General features: G+C 35.0%; 1 protein-coding gene across 1 annotated transcript; it reads right to left on the minus strand.

The window, feature by feature from the left end:
• Positions 1-2,259: 2,259 nt before the first annotated feature.
• Positions 2,260-16,475, minus strand: LOC120352016 (craniofacial development protein 2-like). The gene is made up of 3 exons (XM_039431421.1): positions 16,259-16,475; positions 14,927-15,553; positions 2,260-2,351 (listed from the first exon to the last, which is right to left on the minus strand). Exons 1-3 carry the CDS (start codon positions 16,473-16,475, stop codon positions 2,260-2,262), a joined length of 936 nt encoding a protein of 311 aa, XP_039287355.1.
• Positions 16,476-23,653: the final 7,178 nt, after the last annotated feature.

Genomic DNA, 23,653 nt, shown 5'->3' on the forward strand with positions numbered 1-23,653 from the left:
AATGCTAAGAAGATTATAACTCTTATAATCAACTCTCTGTTGATTCTGGCTGCTGAACTACTGGGACCAGGTGCATTTCTAAGCGGTTTTTTCGAATAGATTATTGAAGCAAGCAAATATGAACAGTGGAGATTATCCTGATCATCACGCCACTCCGATCCTGGCTCGTCAGATTGAAGAAGACCCCGAAATACAGGGAATGCTGTCATCAACTGAGAGTTATCAATCCAACGCGACGTCGTCCGGTAGCAGTCCTAGACACGTGCCAGCTCTCGAGCCAGTAGCCGCAGTTACGGCTCAACCGCAAGCCGGGGCTCAACCGCAAGCCGACGCACAACCGCAAGCCGCAGCCGCAGCAGATGGAGCTTTGGTAGTTGCAACTACCGAGCAAATGAGATTGGATTTTTTCCACAAACTCTACCACGACCTGCCTATCGTTTCGTCACCGCTTGATTTGACACACAAAATCTACAATAGTGTCAGGCGTTCGAACTGTATCTCAAATCGCATGCTCAAAACAGCTGAGAAAACAGCGGGTTGTGTGATGAACTCAACAAATCCAATAGTCAGCATTATCAGGGGGCCTCTGCTAAAAATCGATTACATGCTTTGCTCAACACTTGATTTTGTGGAAGAAAAAGTTCCTGCCATCAAATTGACACCATCTGAGATATTAGTGAATACGAAATCGTTGATCTACTATGTGTGCACAGGACGGTGTGCATTGGATTGCGTGTGTGCAACAGGAGGGTACAGTCTGCAGACCGCCAACAGGCTGTTGCATGTGATGCGATGCAGGCCGCTCGAAGAGCAACATCGATCCTGAGCTGTGATCACTTGATTGAGTGGGGAACTTCCCTAGCAGCTAGCAGCTATAGCTTCAAAATTCCCAATATTGTAGATTGTATTTATATCGCCTAGAAGTAGCTTGAAGCTTCAAAAGTATAGTTATAATTATATTAATTCAATATTATTTTATAATGGAGTTTTTTAATGGAGTAATCGTGATTGAGTGTGAGTGTGATTCCTGATACTTTTGTGAAATTTGTTGAAATCAATGTAAGAGAATATATTTTAAGTGCCATGTTGTCATTGTAAATGTCATAGGCTACTCTATTTTATCCAATTAACACCTTTATTATAATTATCTAGGCTTTTGATTTCTCTATTGTTTTTCTGTAAATTCGAGGCCCAACTGACATCTAACATTCTCTCAGTTACATATCGCAGAAGAGTTCAAAGCTCTTGCTGATTTCACTATCTTGTATTCATCCTCCAGTTTTCCCAAAAACGGTTCGTGGGTTCGACTTCTATGGAGATATTATTCCTGTGTTAATAATGTTATCAATATATTAATGTTATAGATGTTATCCTACGAGGAATTGAATATTATATATTTGATGTTTTTCCATTCGTAGTCTGGAATGTGAAATTTCAATTGGAATGCTTTTAGCGTACATATACTTGATTCAAAAATGTTCGAATTATATTTTTTATAAATAAACATTGTCTCAAATTAAAAAAAAAATTAAAAAAAAAAAATAACTCTTATAAGTTTATAATGAGAGAAATTCATTGAATTTTCAAATTACTCCCTCTTCCCCAATCTCCCGCTAGACGGCTAGCCTAACAGCATTTAGTTCATATGCAAAATTAGAACTTTCCACTATGGGTACAGTCCATGAAAAAGGTTGACAACCATTGGCTATTCAATGAAAACAAAAAGCAACTGAAATAATATTATTAAGGTTAACAATCTTTGGCTATTCAATGAAAAAAAGTAACTGAAACAATATTATTGTTAATGAGCAGTTTTGACATCATTTATTAAAATCATTTTAGAACAATAATAGAGAAATATAATGCTGCATTACACAGCACCTCAAGAACATGAGTCATGATTAAAATTATTCCATGCTCTTTCTCAATTTTTAAGTTCAAAATCGCAATATTATGGATTAAATTAGATTGATTTAAATTTTTTCAATTATTGAATTGAAGTACATAAGGTAATAAAGTTTGGTTTATATTACATTTTTATAATGGACAACAGTTTATCTGGCTACTCATTCACTTATTGTTTTCTAGTTCTTGTTGATTAGAAATAAAAATTAATCCTCTTTGTCACTGGAGACGCAGCATTCATGCGATCTGGAGAGTTGAGAGTAGCAAGTGATTAGAATAAGAAAAATGAATGTCTAGTCTATGTATTATTAGCAAAACAATGACATGCATGCATGCCTCAAGCCATAAATCCTGTCAGCAGTTGTTTTGTTGGGGGGAGAGAGTGGTGTGAACTGGTTTGTTGGAGAGGGAAGTGTAGGATGCCAATGACTCCCCACTACGTCCCCCTACAACAGTACTAATCAAGCTCAGACAGAAATCGTCATTTGCGTATACAAGCGCTTTCTACCGGTATAAGTGATACTACACATTAGGCGAAACAATAGTCGGTAAGAATGTTCCCTCTGATCCCTTCTCTGTGCATCAATCCAACTCGCTACCATCTGACAAAGGGGTCAGCAGTGTGAGATAATACCAAGTGTGATCAATAACAGTATTTTAATTAGAATACCTTATACTTTCTATGATCTGTAGTAGGCTACTGCTTCGACTTAATACTATGACCCTGTATTTCAGTCAATTTGATTCCAGTGATTAGGTTGAACCATTTAAATGAATCTTGAGAACATATTATTTCTGAAGATTTAGTGATCAATACTGTATATTGCTGATTCATCCAACTTATCTGGTGAAGAATATAGTTGGTCTGCTTAATAGCATTATCTAATAGCAACTAATAATAATTCTCATGATTTCTCTATCAGCATAATTATATTAAATATTTCTACAGCTCAATCCTTCGACTTGCTTCTGCTTATCAGATTAAAATTTCATGATTCAGTATTCCAACGATATTAGATACTTAAAATATTAACTCTCAGGGTATGAGTTCGGCCATCAGTGGAATTTAGATGAATAATTTATCTTATGAACTTTGAGCTTCTATAATTCGTATTATACTAATAATACTGATATTTAAGTACATTAACCGAGCATATTTGATACTTTAAATAGTGATTTATAATTTGATATTAATTTAATTCTGATCTGTATTCTTGATAGGACTTTTCCCTTATTTATAACTACTTGCGCAATTATGTTTAAATCAAGCTTGATTTCCAAGTAAAACCTGCAGCCGAAACTTCAATAAGCTATTGAGGCTTGATATAGGCCATTTTTAGTGAATGTATTCCATCAGTTATTCAATTTTGTTCTTCATCATTGAAGAATTATCATTTTCATTTCTAAATTTCCGTATATTTGTAATCTTATACCCACTGAGATGACAATTCAAGAATGAGGATGGTGGAAAAAGTGGAATGAGAATCATCAAGGCTCAAATTCATGAGCAATAAGACAGCGGTCCATTCTTGTTGGAGCAGATATTCAACAGAAGAGTGACTTAAGACAAAAGCAGGACGTTCGTTTCATGTCAGATGATAGGAAGGACAGAAAAATCGAATTGCGCTGGTGGTCCTGCTACGATAAGCTGGATTAATGGATTCTCAACTTTTCTTTTTTCCTCCGTTTTGTGTCTTCGTTCTTCCCCATTCGGGATTCGAAATTTATGTCTCAACTTTTTTAGAACTCACGACTTGGCCGTGCAAGGAGCCAATATATCAGCGTTATCAGTGCACGGGCCAATATTTTTGTCTGCAGTCATTGATTGCAGTAGGCCTACCAGTCCCAGCCCCAGCCGCAGCAGTCCTGTTAGCCTACCTTTCATCTATAACACTCATCTCGTGTCGACTAATGTCTGCATTTTTGAATCCTTCAACTCCTCAGCTCTGGACATCCTCTCCTGAACAAGAGATTATAATGAGGAAAGTGGAACTTTTTGGAAAGATTGGCATCAAAGATTGATGTGAGAAAAATTGTGCGACCGATGAATTATTGCAATATAATAGTACTCAACTATTATGGAATTGAATAGCATAACTCCGTTCATTCGTTTGAAGAGGGAAAAATACTGTTGCAATAGCTTTGATAGTGTTGATTAGGAAATTTTCAGACTAAGGGAATTTAGAGGGAATGTTTTAAACACAATTTTTGATTTCGCAGCTTTGTTGGGACTAGGTAGGAGGAAAACATATAAAAATCTCCCATGTACTAACGGAATGAGGATGATTTAACTGTTGTATTTTTCAATGTATTGTTTACACGCTTATATTATCTTCGAAATAGTGCGTTCCACTGACATGACCAACTATTTAAAAATGAGATAAATTCTCAACAATTTTTGTCGAGTGGAGTTTTGTGATATTTCCAGCAGTTTTCGAGATATTCGCTCTTGAAAGTGTGAAATTTAAAAAATCACAGGTTTTTTTGCATTTTTTCTCTCTTAGGGCTCAAACAATGCATCGAAGGAATTAATGCTTATCGTGGGTTTGTACATGTGGATCCAAGATGGCGGACCAGATTATTGAAGTCAGATTTGTAAAGTAGTATTTTCAATTTGAATAGGATTCCCAATCACACCCACCTTCTAATCACATTGTTTTATGAGATACTAAGCCGTTCTCATACTTTTTCTTTTCTCTCTGCTTTGAATAGTAGGCTATTGATTAATAATGTGAATGTCTTTGAAACGGTTTGAGATATCAATATGCTGTTTATCCATTCATTTTTCTTGAAATTTCATATTAAAATCATGTATCGCATGACCACCTTCCTATTGAAAAAAATTGCATTCAAAATGGCAAACCAGATTTTTAAAGTCATAGTAAAGTAGTATTTTCAATTTGAGTTGGATCCTCAATAACACCCACTTATTCCAATAATTCAATAATTCTTTATTGTCATATACAGTGCACAAGAATACGGTACATAGATAGATGCTTTTAGGCTTTAGGAATAAATATCAATTTACAAAAATTAACTGGAATATTATTGCTAAGCAATAGAAAGTTTGCAAGTTTTGTAAAAAAAATGTAAAACTTATTGCAATTCTGTTTTACAAAATTCGGAGCCATCAGTCGACGAACATGCCCACTATAATATATTATTTAATATCAAACAAAACCACGACATAGCCACCAACCGTTGGCCCAGAACAACTACATATACAAAAAAAAATCTGTTGTGGTTCACTCACACAACTTTCCTTGCTCATTGAACTGTGAGCCTCATTCTTAAACGAGAATAATTTAGAGGAATAACATAATGACGATTGGCAGCAGAATATTTGAAACTACGATCATACTGTATATGTGTATATATATAATTGTTTTCAGAGTACATTTTCCTTTGTGTAAATCAAAGACCTTGAAGATGCTTAGACTCACATGCAGCGCTAGTGTCGTACTTGGAATTGAAATCGGCCATTGAGAGGGCAACCTATAAGATTATTACATACCAATGCCTTTGTGATCTATAATATCACAAATATATAGATATAATATCTCGTGCTAAATACTCCAATGGCGGCCTTCAATTTCAAGTAAGAGCTATCATTGGAAAGGCATAGGCATTGTGGGTCTATATCTGTTCAAGGTCTTTGGTGTAAATATTGTGAAATTCGATGATTTTTTATAAGTCGTCAAAACTGCTGCTCTACAGATGAAATATCTCGACTATGTGTTCTTTTTATGAACTGCTCTACCTACCTACCTCATGCACGAGAAGGAGTTTACAAAGTCCATTTCTCAAGGAAGGGGTGGACCCCATTAGTTTTCAAAGGAAAAAGACTCATGCCAGTTGATAGAGCTGATAAATAACTATACAGGGTATGAATTTGAGATAAATCAGTCATTAAATAAATAAGTCATTTTTGAGAAAACCGTGAAAAACATGTTTCTTTCTGTAATTATCTGCCATTTTTCTCAAGAATATTACGGAGTTCCTGCAATTTTCAAAGAAATGAGACTCATGTCAGTTGATAGGGCTTATAAGTAGCATAGATAATTCCACAATTATAGATGCTGAAGAAGTAGATGGATATAAGGATTCCAAATATTTCACAAGACAATATGTTACTGACATCAATCCAACTCGCTACCATCTGACAAAGGGGTCAGCAGTGTGAGATAATACTGAGTGTGATCAACGACGGTATTTTAATTAGAATTCCTTATACTTTCAGTGATTGAGTTCAACCATTTGAATAAATCTTGAGAGCGTATTATTTCTGAAGATTTAATGATCAATATTGTATATTGCTGATTTATCCAACTTATTCGGTGAAGAATATAGTTGGTTGATAATTTTATTTATTTGTCAATAATAATAATAATAGAAAATACTAGAACAAGATTTGTCATGCATGAAGACAGGATTAAAAATGAAAGATACACCATTCATCCAATAAAATATATAATCACAATGAAATCAATGAACAAGAATAAAATATGAACAATAAATACAAAAACAATATGAGAAAATATGCAAGAAAAATATCACAGATGGCTTAATTAAAACTCTTATTCTGCTTATTAGCATCAATTAATAATTTTCATAACTTTTCTATCAACATATATTATAGATTTCTATAGCTCAATCATTCGGCTTGCTTTCTCCTATCCAATAAGGATTTTATAATTCTGTATTCCAACAATATCAAAAATTTCAAATATCAATCCTCAGGGTATGAGTTCGGCCATCAGTAGAATTTGGATAGAATAATTTATCTTAGGAACTTTGAGCTTCTTGTAATTCTTATTATAATAATACTGATATTTAATTCCATTAAGTGAGCATATCCAATACTTTGAATAGTGATATATAAATAAATATTTAATCCTCATCAATGTTCTTAAAAAGACTTTTTCCTTATTTATAACTACTTCCACAACTAAGTTTAAATCAAGCTTGATTTTCAAATAAAACCTTCGATGAGCTAGCTTTATGGAATTCCTATTAATTTGTTGCACTGAGGGCACTCTAAAAATTATTTTTTGTAACTCACGTGCATAGATTTTTTCACAAATTCAAAGATGTGGCATGGATTTGCCTCGTGTGTCCTATGCCTTTTTCTGGTGGGCTGCTGTCGTCCTCTCCAATGGGGGATGATTACTTTAATAACTCATGTCATGGAGCGACTTGACTGAGCTATGTCGATTACTTAATAGGAACTTTTAAAATTTTAACTTTGGCAATAAATAAAAATTAATTATTATAAGTGACACAGTCCGATGCTCTCATATTGGTTGGTGTCCCGGTTGATCCCTGGCAAGCAAGTGGGCAGTTGATCTTCCCCTAATTTTCGACGATACTTTCTATTTGTAAATTTACATAAAATTTGAATAGCTTCTCCTATTGGTGGATTTCAACAAATCCACAATGAAACAATTTGATACAGTCAAATAGTTTGCAATACAAAGGCATATTAATGAGTTATATATGAATATATTCACACCTGCATTTTATCATATGCTAATAACAAATGCTTATGCAATTTACAACGATTATAAATTTTTATAATTTCAAAAAGACCACGTGGTTACTTTTTTGAATATTTATTTTTAGCGCCTACCAAATACTGAGTTCTGATTGGTACATCACCAGATTTTTGTACAAAATGTGCTATTGTATTGATACGCCTAACAAAACTAGATCCCACTTCCCTTTTATTTTTATTATGTTTTCATGATTTTTATCTTCTCACATATACACAATAAATATTGTAACAATCCATTCTCGTAGAATATAAAAATAGTGTCAGTCACAGTCAAATTCCAAAACATAAAATAACATTTCAATTCTGCTATCTGCCAACTAGCAGTTAAGGCAGCTCTCGGCAGCTTATCAATAGTGAAGAGATAATATTTCGAAGAACAATTTAGGCACCTCTATCCTTTACCTCATTCCTTACTGGGAAATGATAACAGGAAAGTACCAGAAACAAATCGGCAGTGACAAAAAAACAGTGCGATCCCGGAAGTTTCCGTGTAGAGAGTTGCTGTATCTTGTAACTCGTGCGGGGTGTCGCGTCTTGTGTCGCGGTGTGTTGTGCTGTAGAAACCACATTCTGTCAAAAATATCCCGATACATGAAGTTCGCTAATAAAACCCTGTGCATGTATGCAATCATCAATTAACATCATTGGTGAGTACAAAGATTAACATTATTTTATTAATTGTCATTGCCAGCTTCAATCCATATTTCCCAGACCTAATTACATTTTATCCATGATCATCCTGAATAATATCAAATTTCCTCTCAAACCCTTTTTTCAAAAAGGTTGGCAAATGAATATTTTTGATAAAAAAAACCGTCAACTTATGGCTATCCAGAGCATCAAGTTGCAGTAAAATCCGTTGCACATGTTCCCTAAAACAGGGACCTGATATTGAAACCGTTACAATATTCAGATTTGTTTTTAAACGTTTATGTCCTCTATTTTGCATGCTAGAATCTACAAAACCCGTTAGTCCTCGTTTTAACGAATACTACCTACTTGCAATTATTTTGCTAGGAAGTATCTGACTGAATTGCAGATGTACAGCTCGACCGTTGTTGATATTGCCGACGCAACCGTTATTCACAAAGAACTTAACCTCAAATACAATATTATTATGTTTATTCAATAATTGATAAATGACTCTTATTTTGAGTTGTTACCAATAATCTTAGCCTTTATAGTTGTTATTATTTTATCTCCATCGTTGACTGATAATACCACTGATGATAAAAATTTCTGGTTTTCCTAAATGATACCTAATAATCCATTCCAATGAATGAATTTCAGTGGTGTCAAAATGTACCATTATAATGAATAAAGGAATCTGAATCTCTTCATATTTTTGGGAGCCTACTTATGCATATCCCTTCTCTTTCCCCTTCACTTGTATTCAACCTCCTCCTACCATTGCCCACCCCCATTGGCCAATGTAGGCTAGCATTAAAAGCCGTAACAATAACAGTTAAAAAACTTAGAGGCTCTGGAACTTTGACTGTGCAAGATTAAAACTTTTGACTTGGAAAGAAGTCAAAAAAAGAATGGAATTAAGCTGTGAGTTTGTTCTTCTACTTGTTCATAAAGATAACAATGATCAATATTCTTCAGTTAGCTTATAGACTGAACTGGTTTTTTCACAGTTTTCATTTGCTGTATAATCTTGAATAATGGGCATTATTGGACCATTGTTTTATTACTCTGAATAAAGAAATCTCACCAAAAAGTCCAGTTTCTTTTCTCGTGACAGGAAAAGTGAAAGAAAGATTGATAAATGAAAAGCAGGAATTGATAAAATTCGTAAGCCAACTATTTTGAAATACAATTTGGCTTTCTCATGGTAATATTGTAACATGTAGGTAGATAACAACTTGGAAATATGAATTAAAAATGAACTATTATTGATTTTCTATGAAACAGGTACTGTACATGATATCTATAATGATTTTTTTTTATTGATTATAGCTATGGGAAGAAAGTGACAAAAACAAAAACCAACGGTTAAATTTCTATTGGAATTGATTACTTGAATCGAAGCATCCTCAATAATAACTTAACTGTTGTATGATCTGATGTTGTTGAACAGTATAGAAAGCAATTTTGTATTCTGTAATATTATTTAAAATAATTTATAATATTGTAGCTTTCTGATCATTCTTTTTTTCTGCGACACTTACAATGTTACACTGAAACATAAGATTTGACGATCAAGAATATTATTGACTTTTTGTACTTGATATTTATCAGGATTAAGATTTGTATAATTATAGAAAAAAATGAGAAACAAACATGGAATTTGAAGTGATGAGGGAAGAGAAATTATTAATTAATATACAAGGACCAGTCCAGATTGAATAAGATTAGAATTGTATATTACATCGAAAAGATAAGACTGGATGACATAAAGAAAATTAGTCAATCCTTGAAAATAGCAATTCTTTTGAGTAATCAATCTATTTTCTGGAATCTTATATTAAATATTATATTAATCATTCTATTAATTAATAATAATGTATTTTACCTTCAGGAGTTGCAAAATCACTAGAACAAAAAGTTTTAAAAATCTAAAAGATAGGGATTGGACGATTTCCATTTAAAAAAGGAAAATTATTATCGAAATAATATTATTCCTGCTCAAACAAGCATAAATGAGTTATCATCATGAGACCTTTACCAGAAGTTACACTGTTCTTCAATATTGGAAATACATTACCATTTGTAAATAAGTCTTGATTTGTTGATTTTCAACCATGAATAACAATTCCATTAACAATAACCAATAACCATTAACAATATTTGAAAGATAACATCTATTTCCATAACAAGAAATTTGGAAGCATTGATGACTGATGAGCTCATTCATGAGGAGAACCCGCTCGATAATGGTGGATGGATTTCACTGAGCCGCAGAGTCTGTAACTGAAAAAATCTGAAATAATGAGATCAATGTACGCCTCCTCTATTTTGAGAAAACCCCTCCACAAGAAAACAGGAACTTTGCAGAGTTATAATTATATTATTCACCATGTTACAAAAATCAGAATCACCACTTTATTCCAGTTCAGAGAAAAAGAAAAAATCATCACTTTTTCAGAAAAAACCTTTTCTTCTTCAGAAAAATCTTTTGGACCACAATTCAAGGAAAATGTGTTATGATCAAGAAGAGGACAAAGGAGATGTGGTAAGAGATTGGGTTACTCGATCAGCATAGAGAAAAATATGAGGATTAAGTGATGTGAATTTTCTACGAACTTTGACAAAATGGTAGCCTTTTTAATGCTTTTCCTCTATCCAATGGTCATTTAGTCTTCTTTCACTTCTTAGATCTCGTTATCTAGTTGAATCAGGTTTCCCAGTTCCTATTATTCCTTTATTTGAGTTTTGAATTATTGAAGAGCTAATATTCCCGTACCGTTAATTTGATATATCTCTCCGAACATTGAACTTCTGTCTTTTTTCCAAGATACCACTGTTTCTCACTTATCAAAATAATGTATACCTATGTTACACCTCCAATGATCATGATCTCAAGTCATACAGGGTGATTCTTAAAATTATGGTAAAATAATTTAATATGTGATAGTAGAGGTAAAAATAAGAAAAAAAGTACATATAAACATATATTCATAAACGCTTCATTAGCGAGCTATACAGGAGTGGAAGATTTCGCCCGGAATTCAGTTTCTCTGATGAAATACACCGATGCTGAATTGTTTGGGGACTAGTTTTTCAAAAACGTATGGTGAATTCATATGGAAAAATTGAATAAAACTAGTCTGGAAGCTGTAGTGTGAGTAGTTTTTGAGAAAAAAGTTGAAATATGCAAAAAACTAAGTAGAAAAACACAGACTTCTACATTTGATTCTCAATAATTCTGTTTAATGATCAGTAAATAAATAATTTTTCGAAATAAAAATCGTAGAAAATTTTATTCTGAAAAGAATGATGTGAGCTGTGTGAGCTTAATTCGAATAATAGTTGAATGAAATGTATTCTTATGTGATACATTACACCACAAAAATTTGCTGTTTTATGAAGAGAGAACTAATAACTCATAGGTTGTAGCTGATTGCAAATAGAACTTGGATTTAAATAACAGCTGTTCCAAAACAGCTGGTTCATTTTGTTTTAAATAAGAAAATATTAAAAAGGAATTATCAGCTGGAAATTATTTTCAGAAATATTTTAGCTCACTGTTGAACAAAACAACAAACTGTGAGTTAGGCCAACTGTAACCACGCTGTTTTTTGTTAAATCTATTAACCAGTTATTTGTAACCGATTCACTTTGCATTCTTTGTGTTGAGTGTTAACTTTTTTAAAAATGGCAAGTAATTTTAGACATTATTCATACTTCGAATTAGCTGACATGCATTTAATGTATTGGATGGGACACTGTAATAGTACTGATACTAGATGTTTGTATCAAGAGAACTTTCCTAACCGAGTATGTCCAAGTTCAAGGTTTTTTGCCACTATTCATCAACGTCTGTCTGAAACAGGTTCTTTGATGTCCAAAGTGCACATTTATGCAGGCAGACCACGATCCACTAGGACTGTTGAGTTAAAGGAACAAGTTGCTAATGAAATTTATGAACATCCAGAGAAGAGCAAAAGAGAATTGTCAGTGCAGTTTAATGTCAATCAATCTATTATCTGGAATATACTAAGAGAGCAACAATTACATCCATACCACCCCCAGAAAGTTCATACTCTATTGCCACGAGACTGTATTCCCCATGCTGGTATTTGCCGATGGTTTCTAGAAAAACATGTTAACCCAAACTTTCAAACAACCATTTTATTTACCGACGAGGCACACTTTACAAGAACAGCTATCGTTAAAGTCCACAACCAACATAATTATTTGGTCAGCTGAGAAACCTCATGGCATCAATCCTAATCGTCCACATCATCAGTTTTCAGTAAACATTTGGGCAGGAATCATAGCATCTACTTCTGTTCGAGCTTCCTCCCAGGCTTAATGGCATATAATAATAATAATAAAAGCCTTTATTGGTTCCCAACACAATAATACAAAATAATATGTAGAAAGAATGAACATCTTTGCTAAACTGAAAATATTAAATAACATTACTGAATTAGCTAGCTTTTTTCAAATAGTCCAAACTCCATTATTAGTATACAAGATTAAATAAAAAGAAAATGCAAAAATGTTCTTATCATTTGATTTGTGGAAACCAGGTCCTCTATTGGACATAGGCCTCTCCCAGGTTCCCCCATTTATCTCTATCTTTTGCATACACTGCCCACCTATCCCCAGTCACTTTCACAATTTCGTCTTCCCATCTGTATCGCTGTCGTCCAATTTTCCTTCTCGTCCAGCTGGGCTTCCACAAAGTTAGACTCTTCGTCCACCTGCCATCCTCCAATCTAGCGACGTGACCTGCCCACTTCCACTTCAGGGTCTTGATAGTCTTCAGTACATCGTCCAATTTTGTTATCGCCTTGATGGATGTATTCCTAACTCTATCTAGCCTCCTTACGTCCAGTATACTTCTTTCTATCGTCGTTTGAGTTCTTGCTATTTTCTGTAGCACTGCTTTCTTTAATGCCCAGGTTTGGGAGCCGTAAATAAGCGCGGGAAAAACACAAGTCTTTAATATCTGTGTCTTCTTAACAGTACTAATCTCCTTATTCTTGAGAATACTTTTCAATGATAATATCTGTGTCTTCTTAACAGTACTAATCTCCTTTTTCTTGAGAATACTTTTCAATGACCAATATTTCCTCCATGCAATTGCACACCTACGTTTCACTTCTTTGTCGGTTCTGTCAGTGAAAGCAATCAGTTGTCCTAGATAAATAATCTCTCTTGACCAATTCAATGAACAGTCATCAAGTGTTATGTCTACTGTTTCCCCATTAGTCATGAGATGTGTTTTCCCTGGATTTATAATGAGCCCCGTTTTCTCACTTTTACCAGCCAAGCTGGTTATCATGATTTTTAGTTCCAATGGAGATTTGGCGATGAGAACAATGTCATCCGCAAAACGTTAATGATTTAGATATTGTCCTTGGATATTCAAACCATACCTATCCCACTTGAGCCCACTAAAAATGTTTTGTGGAACGGCATTGAAGAGAGACGGCGTGAGTGGGTCACCCTGTTTCACACCTTTCTGCACGCTGAAGATCTCTCCTGGTGAATCTGATATTACTCGTGCTCTACTATTGTTATATACATCCTTTATCATATTCAAGAAGGTTGCTGGAATCATTTCAAGCGACGTGAAGAGGAATGCATGTTTCAAACTATCAAATGCCTTTTTATAATCAATAAAGGCCAAGTAGACACCCATATCGAATTCCTCACATTTTTCTTTGAGTTGACTAACTGCTTGAAGATGGTCAATCGTTGAGAATCCACTTCGAAATCCCGCCTGCTCGACTGGTTGACGCTCATTCATAATTGATTGTAGGCGATATTGTAGCATTTTCATGAAGAGTTTCCCGAAACAAGATGAAATGCTTATTGGTCGATAGTTGTTGATTTATTGATCTCCTTTCTTGAACAGTAGAATTATGTCTGATGTTTTCCACTGCTGAGGTACCGAATGTCCACTGAAGATTCTATCAAACAGACTAATTATTGTTTCTGAAGAGATCGAGTACAGTACTTTCAGCATCCCGTTTGTTATCCTATCGCCTCCTGCCATGGTATTGCTTTTCAAAGTACTTACAACTGTCTTCAGGTCACTTTCTTCAATTGTTGGTACTTCTTCCTGCAAATTAATCTGCTCCAATACAACAGGGCTCTCAGATGTGTCCCGATATAGCTCTCTGAAGAATTCAGTAGCATTTTCAGAAATACCTTTCCAATTCCTTACAATCCTGCCACGTCTATCTTTGACTCCAACTTTCCATTCTTTACCGTCAAACAATTGTTTTCTCAACTTCTTTGTTGATCCACTGGTGTCCAATACATTTTTTATAATTCTGTCTTCAAATGTCCCAATATCCTTTCTTATATGGTATCTTGCTAATTTGCAAAGCGTATCAAACTCAATTCGTTCATGGAAACTTTTGTTCTTTTTCTTCTTCATTTCTTCTTCTTTAACAATTAATTCTTTAGTTTCATTGGTTATTTTCCTCATCTTTGTACTCATTATAGGTTCAAAAGCATTTTTCATGATGCTTTCCAATCTATTGTAGCTCTCTTGCAGACATACACATCTTTGTTCTGTACACCAATTCTGCAATCCTGATTCAAATTGTCCTTGTTCATTTGCTTTGAAAATATTCCCTACTACTTCTTCATTCCATTCTCTTTTTGGCCTCCTTTTGAAGCAATCTTTTGTCATATCAATGGATATGAGTCTGTGATCTGTATAAAATTTCAGACTCCCTGAAACCTCAAACTGCTTCACAATTCCATTGTGCCTAGTCAGCACATAATCTATTTCATTTTTAAACAATTGATTTGGTGAAATCCAAGTCCACTTCTTACCAGCTCGTTTCTTGAAGAATGTATTAACTATTCTTAATCCTTGCTCTTGACAGAAATCCACCAGTCTTTGTCCAGCATCGTTCCTTGTCCCATAGCCATATTTCCCCACTGTAAGCCTCTCACCCTCTTCCTGCTTTCCCACCTGACTGTTGAAGTCACCAATAATCAAAGTTATATGTTTCCAATTGTTTCTTTCCCTGCTTAGAGCTGCGGTGAGTGAATTGTAAAATGATTCGTGCTCAGCTTCCTCAGCCATTGAAGTAGGAGCATAAACTTGGAAAATATGTAACAGTTTTCCCTGGGTTTTCAACTTCATCAATGCTATCCTTTCGGATATATCTTTGAACTCTACGATTTTCGTCTTCAACTCCTTTCTAACAAGGAATCCAACACCTTTATGACCTGATGTCTCACCAAAATGGTAGAAAATGAATCCACTGCTCCTTTCAATCATTTTTTCGGAGTGTCTCCTTACTTCTGCTATACCAAAGATATCAATGCTAGATTCCTTCAATGCTTCCTCTAGTTCGATGAGTCGATCTTCTGTCTTGAGTGTTCTTATATTGAGTGTGCCTATAATTAAACCTGGGAGGTTTTGGTCTTGATTCCCCTTGATGACCAGTCGTTCTGAGGAATAACTATTTCCTGAATTCCTTACTTTAGATATTGTCCTCTTGTTTTTGTTGGTTGGTAGCCTGGTTTCCACATTTTCCTATTCATCCTGTTTTTTTGTTTCTTCTGATCTTGAATCCTCCTTGCGTTTTGCTTCCGATTGCTTGTTTTGACGGTCTTCTTCTTCAGTTTTATCAATATTTTTTGTTAGGAATCTTTCAAGGCTGTTTTCATTGGACTTTTTCCCCTTCTTCTTTGTCTGACGATCACGGGATTCCTTGCATTCTCCTTATTGTTTTGGACTCGGTGATGCCTCTTCACTTCTCGCTCGCTTAGAGGAGTTTGACTCTTGCTTTTGCAATTCCTCCAGGGAAAGAAGGGTACCATCAACCTTCAACTTATCTCCAATCATGAAAACTTTCCTTCCTTATTTTTTTAAACTCAAAAGGTGTGGGAATAATTCCTTCCTGATAGCCCTTGTATCAACTGAAAAGTCCTCCTTGATTTGAATATTTTTGAATTCTTGTTTTTCTTGAAGCTTTCTTTTTCCTCTCAATATCGTGTTCTTCGTTATGAGTGAATCGAATTTCACAATTATAGGTGAATTCTCCTTATTCCTGTTTGTTTTCCACAATTCTCTGATGAATTTCCCGTTGAAATCAGGAACCAGAAACCGCAAAATGTTTATTACTTCTTGATTCATAGTGGAAAGCTCTTTACTTCCAACACCGAAAGGCAACAAGTTGAACTTCCTATCTCTTTCTTCATTTCGTCTGTCCTTATTCGAACTTTCTTGCTTTAGGCGGGAGATTTCAACTTTAATCTCATCTATTTCTTTTCGAAGAGAACTATTCAATTTGTCGACCTTCTCATCCAAATCATCTAGCTTCTGTAGTTTTCCTAGAATTTGATCTAATTTATCCTCAATCTGAGTCATTGCGTACAGCGGTTTGTTAGTTACGTTAATAACTTACTCTACTTGACTTATGAAAACTCCATCGACGAAATTTACGCTAATCACCGACTACACCTCAGTCCTATCTGGGGATGAGCTGCCGATCCAACGGAATTGTTGCACTAAAGATGCACAACACTCAATTACGCCGCCCTCTCCTGAGGGTCGAGCCGTTACAACCCAGACTTGGATGAAGATTAAGCGATACTTGAGTAGAAATCGACTCCGATGTCAACAATCGATCTACTGCATGACACTTCGATACTAGCCGGCGAAATCGACTCGCTGTCACTGCCTAGTTCGCTGTCAAGGTCGCCTGCACTCGACTCCTTATCTCTGACTACGCTAAAAATAGCTGCTGTCGTAGAAATGTAATAGAATGCCGGAGTCGGGAAAATGGCGTCTCTGTGGAGAATGTTCATGCTTTCAACAAAACTACGGTAACTACTTACGATTTTTGAAACTTTGATGTTCAGGAATGGTATCACAATCTATACTTGAACTACGATAACACACTTTATAAATTCGTTTTTCAACTTAACATACTTAATTTGTCAAAAACTTACGGTGCAATCCATTCACTCAACTAACCGTGTAGCGCAGTGCAAAATGGCATAATCTACTTAAACTTTTTGAGAGAGGAGCTATTTATCTCACTTGAAGATGTAGCTTGCGCCAAAACATTTGGTTGATGCATGATGGAGCTCCAGCACACTTCAGTGTTGCTGTTCGTGAACACCTGAATCACAGGTTTCCAAATAAATGGATAGGTGGGCCAGTACCATGGCCTGCTAGGTCACCACACTTAAATCCTTTGGATGTTTATCTTTGGGGACACTTGAAAACCTTAGTATACAATACTCCGATTGATACCATTGATGAACTCAGATTAAGGATTTTGAACGGAATAGAAATGATGAAGCAGACTCCTGGAATATTTGAACGGGTCTGACAATCGATGAGAAGACGTCTCAACATATGCATTAAGAACAATGGATGTCACTTTGATCATCATCTTTAGTCTTTTGGTTTAAGTTGAATGTCATTTAGATATGTTACTTTCGAAAAAAAATAAAACTTCTCATAAAAAACCAAATATTTCATTTGCAATCAGCTACAACCTATGTTCTCTCCTCATAAAACAGCAAATTTTTGTGGTGTAATGTACTACATAGGAATACATTTTATTTAACTTTTATTTGAATTTAGTTTACACATCCTACATCATTCTTCTCAGAATCAAATTCTCTACAATTTTTATTGTGAAAAGTTATTTGTTTACTGGTCATTAAAGGAAGTTATTGAGCATCAAACATAGAAGTCTGTGTTTTTCTACTTGAATTTTTTGCATATTTCAACTTTTTTCTCAAAAACTACTCACACTACAGCTTCCAGACTAGTTTTATTAATTTTTTCAGGTATTTTTCCATATGAATTCACCATATGTTTTTGAAATACTAGTCCCCAAACAATTCGGCATCGGTGTATTTCACTAGAGGAACCGAATTCTGGGCGTAATCTTTCACTCTGTATAGCTCGCTAATGAAGCGTTTATGGATATATGTTTATGAGAACTTCTTTCTTGATTTTTACCTCTACTATCACGTTTTAAATTATTTTACCATAATCAAGAATCACTCTGTATAAGCTAAGCAACAAGTTTCCGTTTACATTGACACCGTTTGCTGCTGGAGCGATCGATGCAATTTTGTGTAACAAGTCAACAGAAATACTCCAACTTCTGCTGAGACACGCAAGTGACGTTTAAAAATTTAGAGAACCACTCCGCAGCTAGAATCCCACCAGGAGTAACATCCGAGACTGCAGGATCGAAATTCCCAAGGGAACCGGAACGGTTGAGGTTGAAGTGTGGTAGGAGGGGAGATTGGAGGAGAGAACTGTTCAAACTGTTCATCCTCCTCTTTTTGAATCACGCGCCTGAATGCGAAGAGAAGTTACTTTATCAGGGCGGACGCGACCGGCCAATAAATCTAGAAGGCACCTAAAAACAGCGCGCCAACTTCTGCGCGCGTTTTTGTTAATCGCTGAACTCTAACACTTTACGGCTTTCATTATTCAACTTATTGTGTAGAAGAGGTTGGGAGCTGAGAGAAGCCTTCACTCCTCGACTAACTTCCCAGCGAGGTTCATTAGATTTTTCAAGGTGAAAAATTTGCAGCAGCTCTCTTTGAATTAATAAGAGTGGGTGGCTCTCCTTCCTACATGATTCATTAAATCACATCAGTTCAGCATACTACACCCATCAAGTGAATAATTGACAACAATAAATTGTGCTCTTCTGCACAAAAATAATGAGATGATTTCATGTGTGCTGGAAAATTACTGTGGGTCATGTGAAGGGCGAATTCTTTTAGAAAAATCTTGACATTGAATGTTGAATAATATATTATTTGATTTGTTTGTGGCAGGATGAGACAAAATTATCAACTTATATAAGAAGAGTGAATATGATTCTAATGAATACTTCTACTTCCAAGTTTGAAGACGTTATTTCCTGAAAGTGCATTGATGGCTTGTATAATATCACACAAAAAGAATCCTCAACACACAGTATTATCACAGTTAAGACAATATTATTTGTTCTGTCTATAATTATTTAATATATTCCTATTTCTGGCAAGGTTTTGGTGACATAGTTACATATATTTAATCAAAATTTAAAGTAAAAATACAATACAGTCCGAGAAAACCTTCATCAATTAAATGAAGTCTCAATAAACTACTGAACATATGAATAACATATTTGCATAAATATGAATAAATAAACATAATTCCATTCTGTTATGAGAATGCAATAGGAGGGATGTAAGGCAATAGGTTATCGAAGGGAAATAATTCAGTAGTAAGTGAAAGTCTCGTTCCGTAACGATTTGTAAGGGGGTTTGCTGCAACACATTTTTCCATAATTTATTTTCAAACATTTTTTCATCGTATTTTTTCGTGAAATATTGGGTTGGTTCTCTTGAGATTAAGCTCGCCCTCTTATCCACTGTTTGTTTATTAAACTTCTGTCTCACTCACAATCTCGATGCACAGTATTCGCCGGCCAGATAGCCGAGTTGACTAAGGCGTTACACCTTTCAGTCTGCTAGTGCTACCTGGTCGCGGGTCCGAGTCCCGCAGAATCCCATCGATTAGGCATGGACGTTTGATCATCTCATAACTCACCCTCGCTTTCCCCATTATCCACGCACAAGCAAAAAGGTCATGTGGGTATCATTTATTTATTTATTAATTTACATTAACCAATGCAAAAATCAAATACATGATTAGAAAAGGACCAACAGGCCTAGTCCAAAACTGTTCCCTTTCCGAATTTTGATAATAGTAAGCCAATGTCTGAAAATAAGAAAATCATCGGCAATAAAAAAATTACAATCTTCACCCTACTCCAATCTAGGTAAGGGAAGTTGTGATTGAAATTCAAGATAAACCTATTCTTAATATTACCTATGAAATCTCATATATCAAATCACATCATCAACAGATTACAAGCTGAATCCTTTGTTGAAGTCTATGAGCTCCCCAAACCCATTGCTTAGAAGTGTTTTTCGAGAGAGAACTAGGCTGAAACTTGAATATCTGACAAAGTTCTATTTTCATGGCGCTTTCCTGGAAGCAATTAGTTTATCGTTGAAAGCTTTAAAGAAACGCAGCTAAGCCTTGAGTGACGCTTGCCGCGCCCCCCTCCACTTTCTCAGTAAGAAAAGGAGGCTGCAATACTACCACCCTAACCCCTGATCGCAACCTTCAAAGCTTATATCTTTCTCCGCTCCACTACAAGATAAATTGTCTAACAGTAGACAAGCAACGTCTCAAAACGAGCTACTTGTGAGAGACTTCATTCACCTAAATTTAGGGAAAAAGTTTCACAACATGGATAGGCCTAAGTCTGCCTCGCCCTTAGCTTCAAAACTGGCGTTAGAAAGCCTCCAACACTTTCCAATCCCATTATTATTAACGTACTTGAAATCCTCCAATAAGATGAGAATCATCTCCATTTTCGGTTGATCCTCATCAACATGGTCCTCGTTTTTGTAAATCATTTTGAATTAATAGGGGGCTACCAGTTCCTCATCCAAGAAATGCACGGGTCGCCGCCAACCTGTCTCCCCGACAACTAGTCGAGGCGTCCCATGCCAAAACTCGCCTTCTCCATTTTTTTCGAAAATGAGTTACATATATCAACAGAAAGCTCAGGCAAAGCCCTACATGACTGTGCTGAAAAAATTGTGCCAAAACTCTTCTTTTCGTATTAGAATCAGCTTTGAAAATCGAGTTTCAAAGCAAAACTTGCCTTCTCCATGCTTGTTGTCATTTCAAAAATGGTCTTATCCAACTGGTCATCACAGATCATCTGGGAGGTCATGTGACTACTCTGTCATGCATGGGCCATCGATGATTCTAACCTAAAACTATCTGTGCTTTTCCGATGTTTACATCACCCTTCATTTCATCAACATCTCACCAATTTAATAATTACAATATTATAATAATAGTTCAAGTGTTCTTTTGAATATTTCTCAAGAATAGATACATCCATTTTACCTTGTGAATTGGGGAAAGGAAGGAAGAGGAAAGGAAATCCAGACAATTGGAAACGAAACATTTCAAAACGTGAAAGGTAAGGCAGTTTGGTTTGTTTTGAATCTATATAAATATATGGCTTTCCAGGTTCCTTATTCGATTGCTTACAGCACTGATTTGTGAATTACTTGTTTTTTCTTGAAAATTCTCAATATTTTATCATTGACTCAGGTAGGCCTTTTCCTTAACTTGAGAATTTAGAAACATGATGTTGTTCAGAGCTAGAAGTAGGCCTACGTATAAACTATTGTGAAAAGAAAGAAGCAGTTGTAATAAGAATAAGTTGTAATAATTACAACTATAAAACATTTCTCTACCAAAAGAAAAAGGGTTTGAGATCTAGTGAAGTTTTAGTGATTATTGATATATCTTATTATCTCCTAAATGCTGTATTATACAACTTTTAAGAATTGACAATAACTCATGCAGTGTGGATTTGAGATTGAAATCTATCTTCCTTATATTTTTGTCTTATTCAAAACTCAATTCTGTTTCTTTTTATGCTATGTAAAGTTATAGTTTTCAACCAACAGGATAGGTAAACTATACTAGTTTTTGTATGTTTGATTGTTCCAGGCACAAGCCCAAAAATCTGCCAAACATGCCGACATGTGATCACAAAGGAAATAAGACTTCGTTGTAAGAATTTGAAGATGAGAGACATCAAGGAGTTCCATGATAGTTTCTACAAGTCTGCTGAAAAAACTACCCAGGACGCCTACATCTTGAATTACCTACATTGGGATAAGCCAACCAGCTAGAAGACGGCCAGTTAAAGAGGACAGTTCTAAAAAAGGTATCTTAGTGAATTACTTTGTAAAAGTGAAAAATGTGTCTGATTTCAAATCTCAAGTATGCCAGAAAACGTTTCTTGGAGTTCTAAATATTTCCAAAGATAGGGTACAGAGGATTGCTCGCAATCACTTGAACACTGGTGAAATGCCTAGAGAAAAACGTGGTGGGGATAAAATGTCACAGAGGTACATTGCCAAAAAATCATCAGTCAGAAATTTTGTTGAAAGTTTAAAAAACTGCACAGAAGCACACTATTGCAGAGGAAAATCACAGGCTCGCCAATATTTGCCTGGAGATTTAAGTATAAGTAAGCTTTGGAGGATGTACAACAGTCAGGCATTAAGTGAGTTGAAAGTCAAGAAAACATTTTTCCGGTCACTGTTTTGTTTGGAATATAATATTGGATTTGGGAGTCCAGTGACCGATGCTTGTTCGACATACATATCATTCAAAGAACAGATTAAAGCTGCAAAGGATCCTAGCTCCAAATCAATAGCAATGATTGGTTTGCGTGTCCATAAATTACGTGCAAATGCATTCTTCTCCAAGCTTAAGGATAAAACAGAAGGTATGCGAATCTTCAGTTTTGACTGCCAGAAGAACTTTACTATCATTCTCAATACATTATTATGTATAAGACAAATAGTTCACAGTATTATTCTTGTACTGTTCCAGGATATCACCTTATTTTACAAACAACAAATTCCAACTTTACCAATCAAAGCAAGCATCATCCCATCAGCAATGGTGATTATCAAAGAACATCACACATTTGCAGAGAACAGTGAACTTTTGATCACTACATCAGGGAGTCATCTTACAGCAAACTTTGACAATACTAGACAAGGTATTATCAAGGGATTCCCATCAAGAGCAAACACTCAACAGTAGAAAGCACTAGACTGGTGAGATCTGATTATTATTCATTATGAGAGTATTATGGAATATACATTAGAAAAAACTACAGCTATTAATGGAAATGTTGTTAAATATAGATTTTTGTTCATTGAAACCCAGTTGGATTTACAGTTGATTTTAACAACTATGAAACAATATTCAACATTTTAATCAATGATTCAGTGATTTTTGATGGGAACATACGTTGGCTTATTGCTGTAAAAGTTCATCTGATAAAAATAGCACCTTTACTGCCAACATTGGATGGTCAAGAACAGACTATGAACGTGGAGACAATTGCAACATTTCATAGCGCATCTTATAATATTATTAATATAAATCAAAATACCGATCAATTAATACATCAATTTGATTTAGCATCTAGTAAGTTAAATACAGGTTTGGAGCAATTTGTTTCTCATGTTTCTGGTTGGGTGGTGAATTGTATTTTAAATTTAGATGTCAATTTTATAAAATATAATCCCATTTATGGTGGTGATTCAACATAAAGAAACACCGCCAGAACTTGTCAACAAGAGAGTTCTGATAAACATTAAAAATAATGATTCATATTGTTTTCTTTGGAGCATCTTGGCTTATTTTCATTATAGACGTAGTGATTTGAATTTTCAATACTTGAAACAATTCAAAAGTGAACTTAGAACCGATTCTATAGAATTTCCAATTTCTTCACGTGATATTTTAAAATTTGAAGGATTAAACCCAAACATAAGCATAACTGTCATCACCTATGACAGCACCCATAAGAAATTTTTCTCATACCGTGTGACTACACAGAGAGAGAGAGAGTATAATATACATTTGCTTCTGCTATTTAGAGAATGTTACCCAAACCGTTC

This window comes from Nilaparvata lugens, chromosome 6 (assembly GCF_014356525.2).
Source record: "Nilaparvata lugens isolate BPH chromosome 6, ASM1435652v1, whole genome shotgun sequence".
Taxonomy (NCBI): Eukaryota; Metazoa; Arthropoda; class Insecta; order Hemiptera; family Delphacidae; genus Nilaparvata; species Nilaparvata lugens.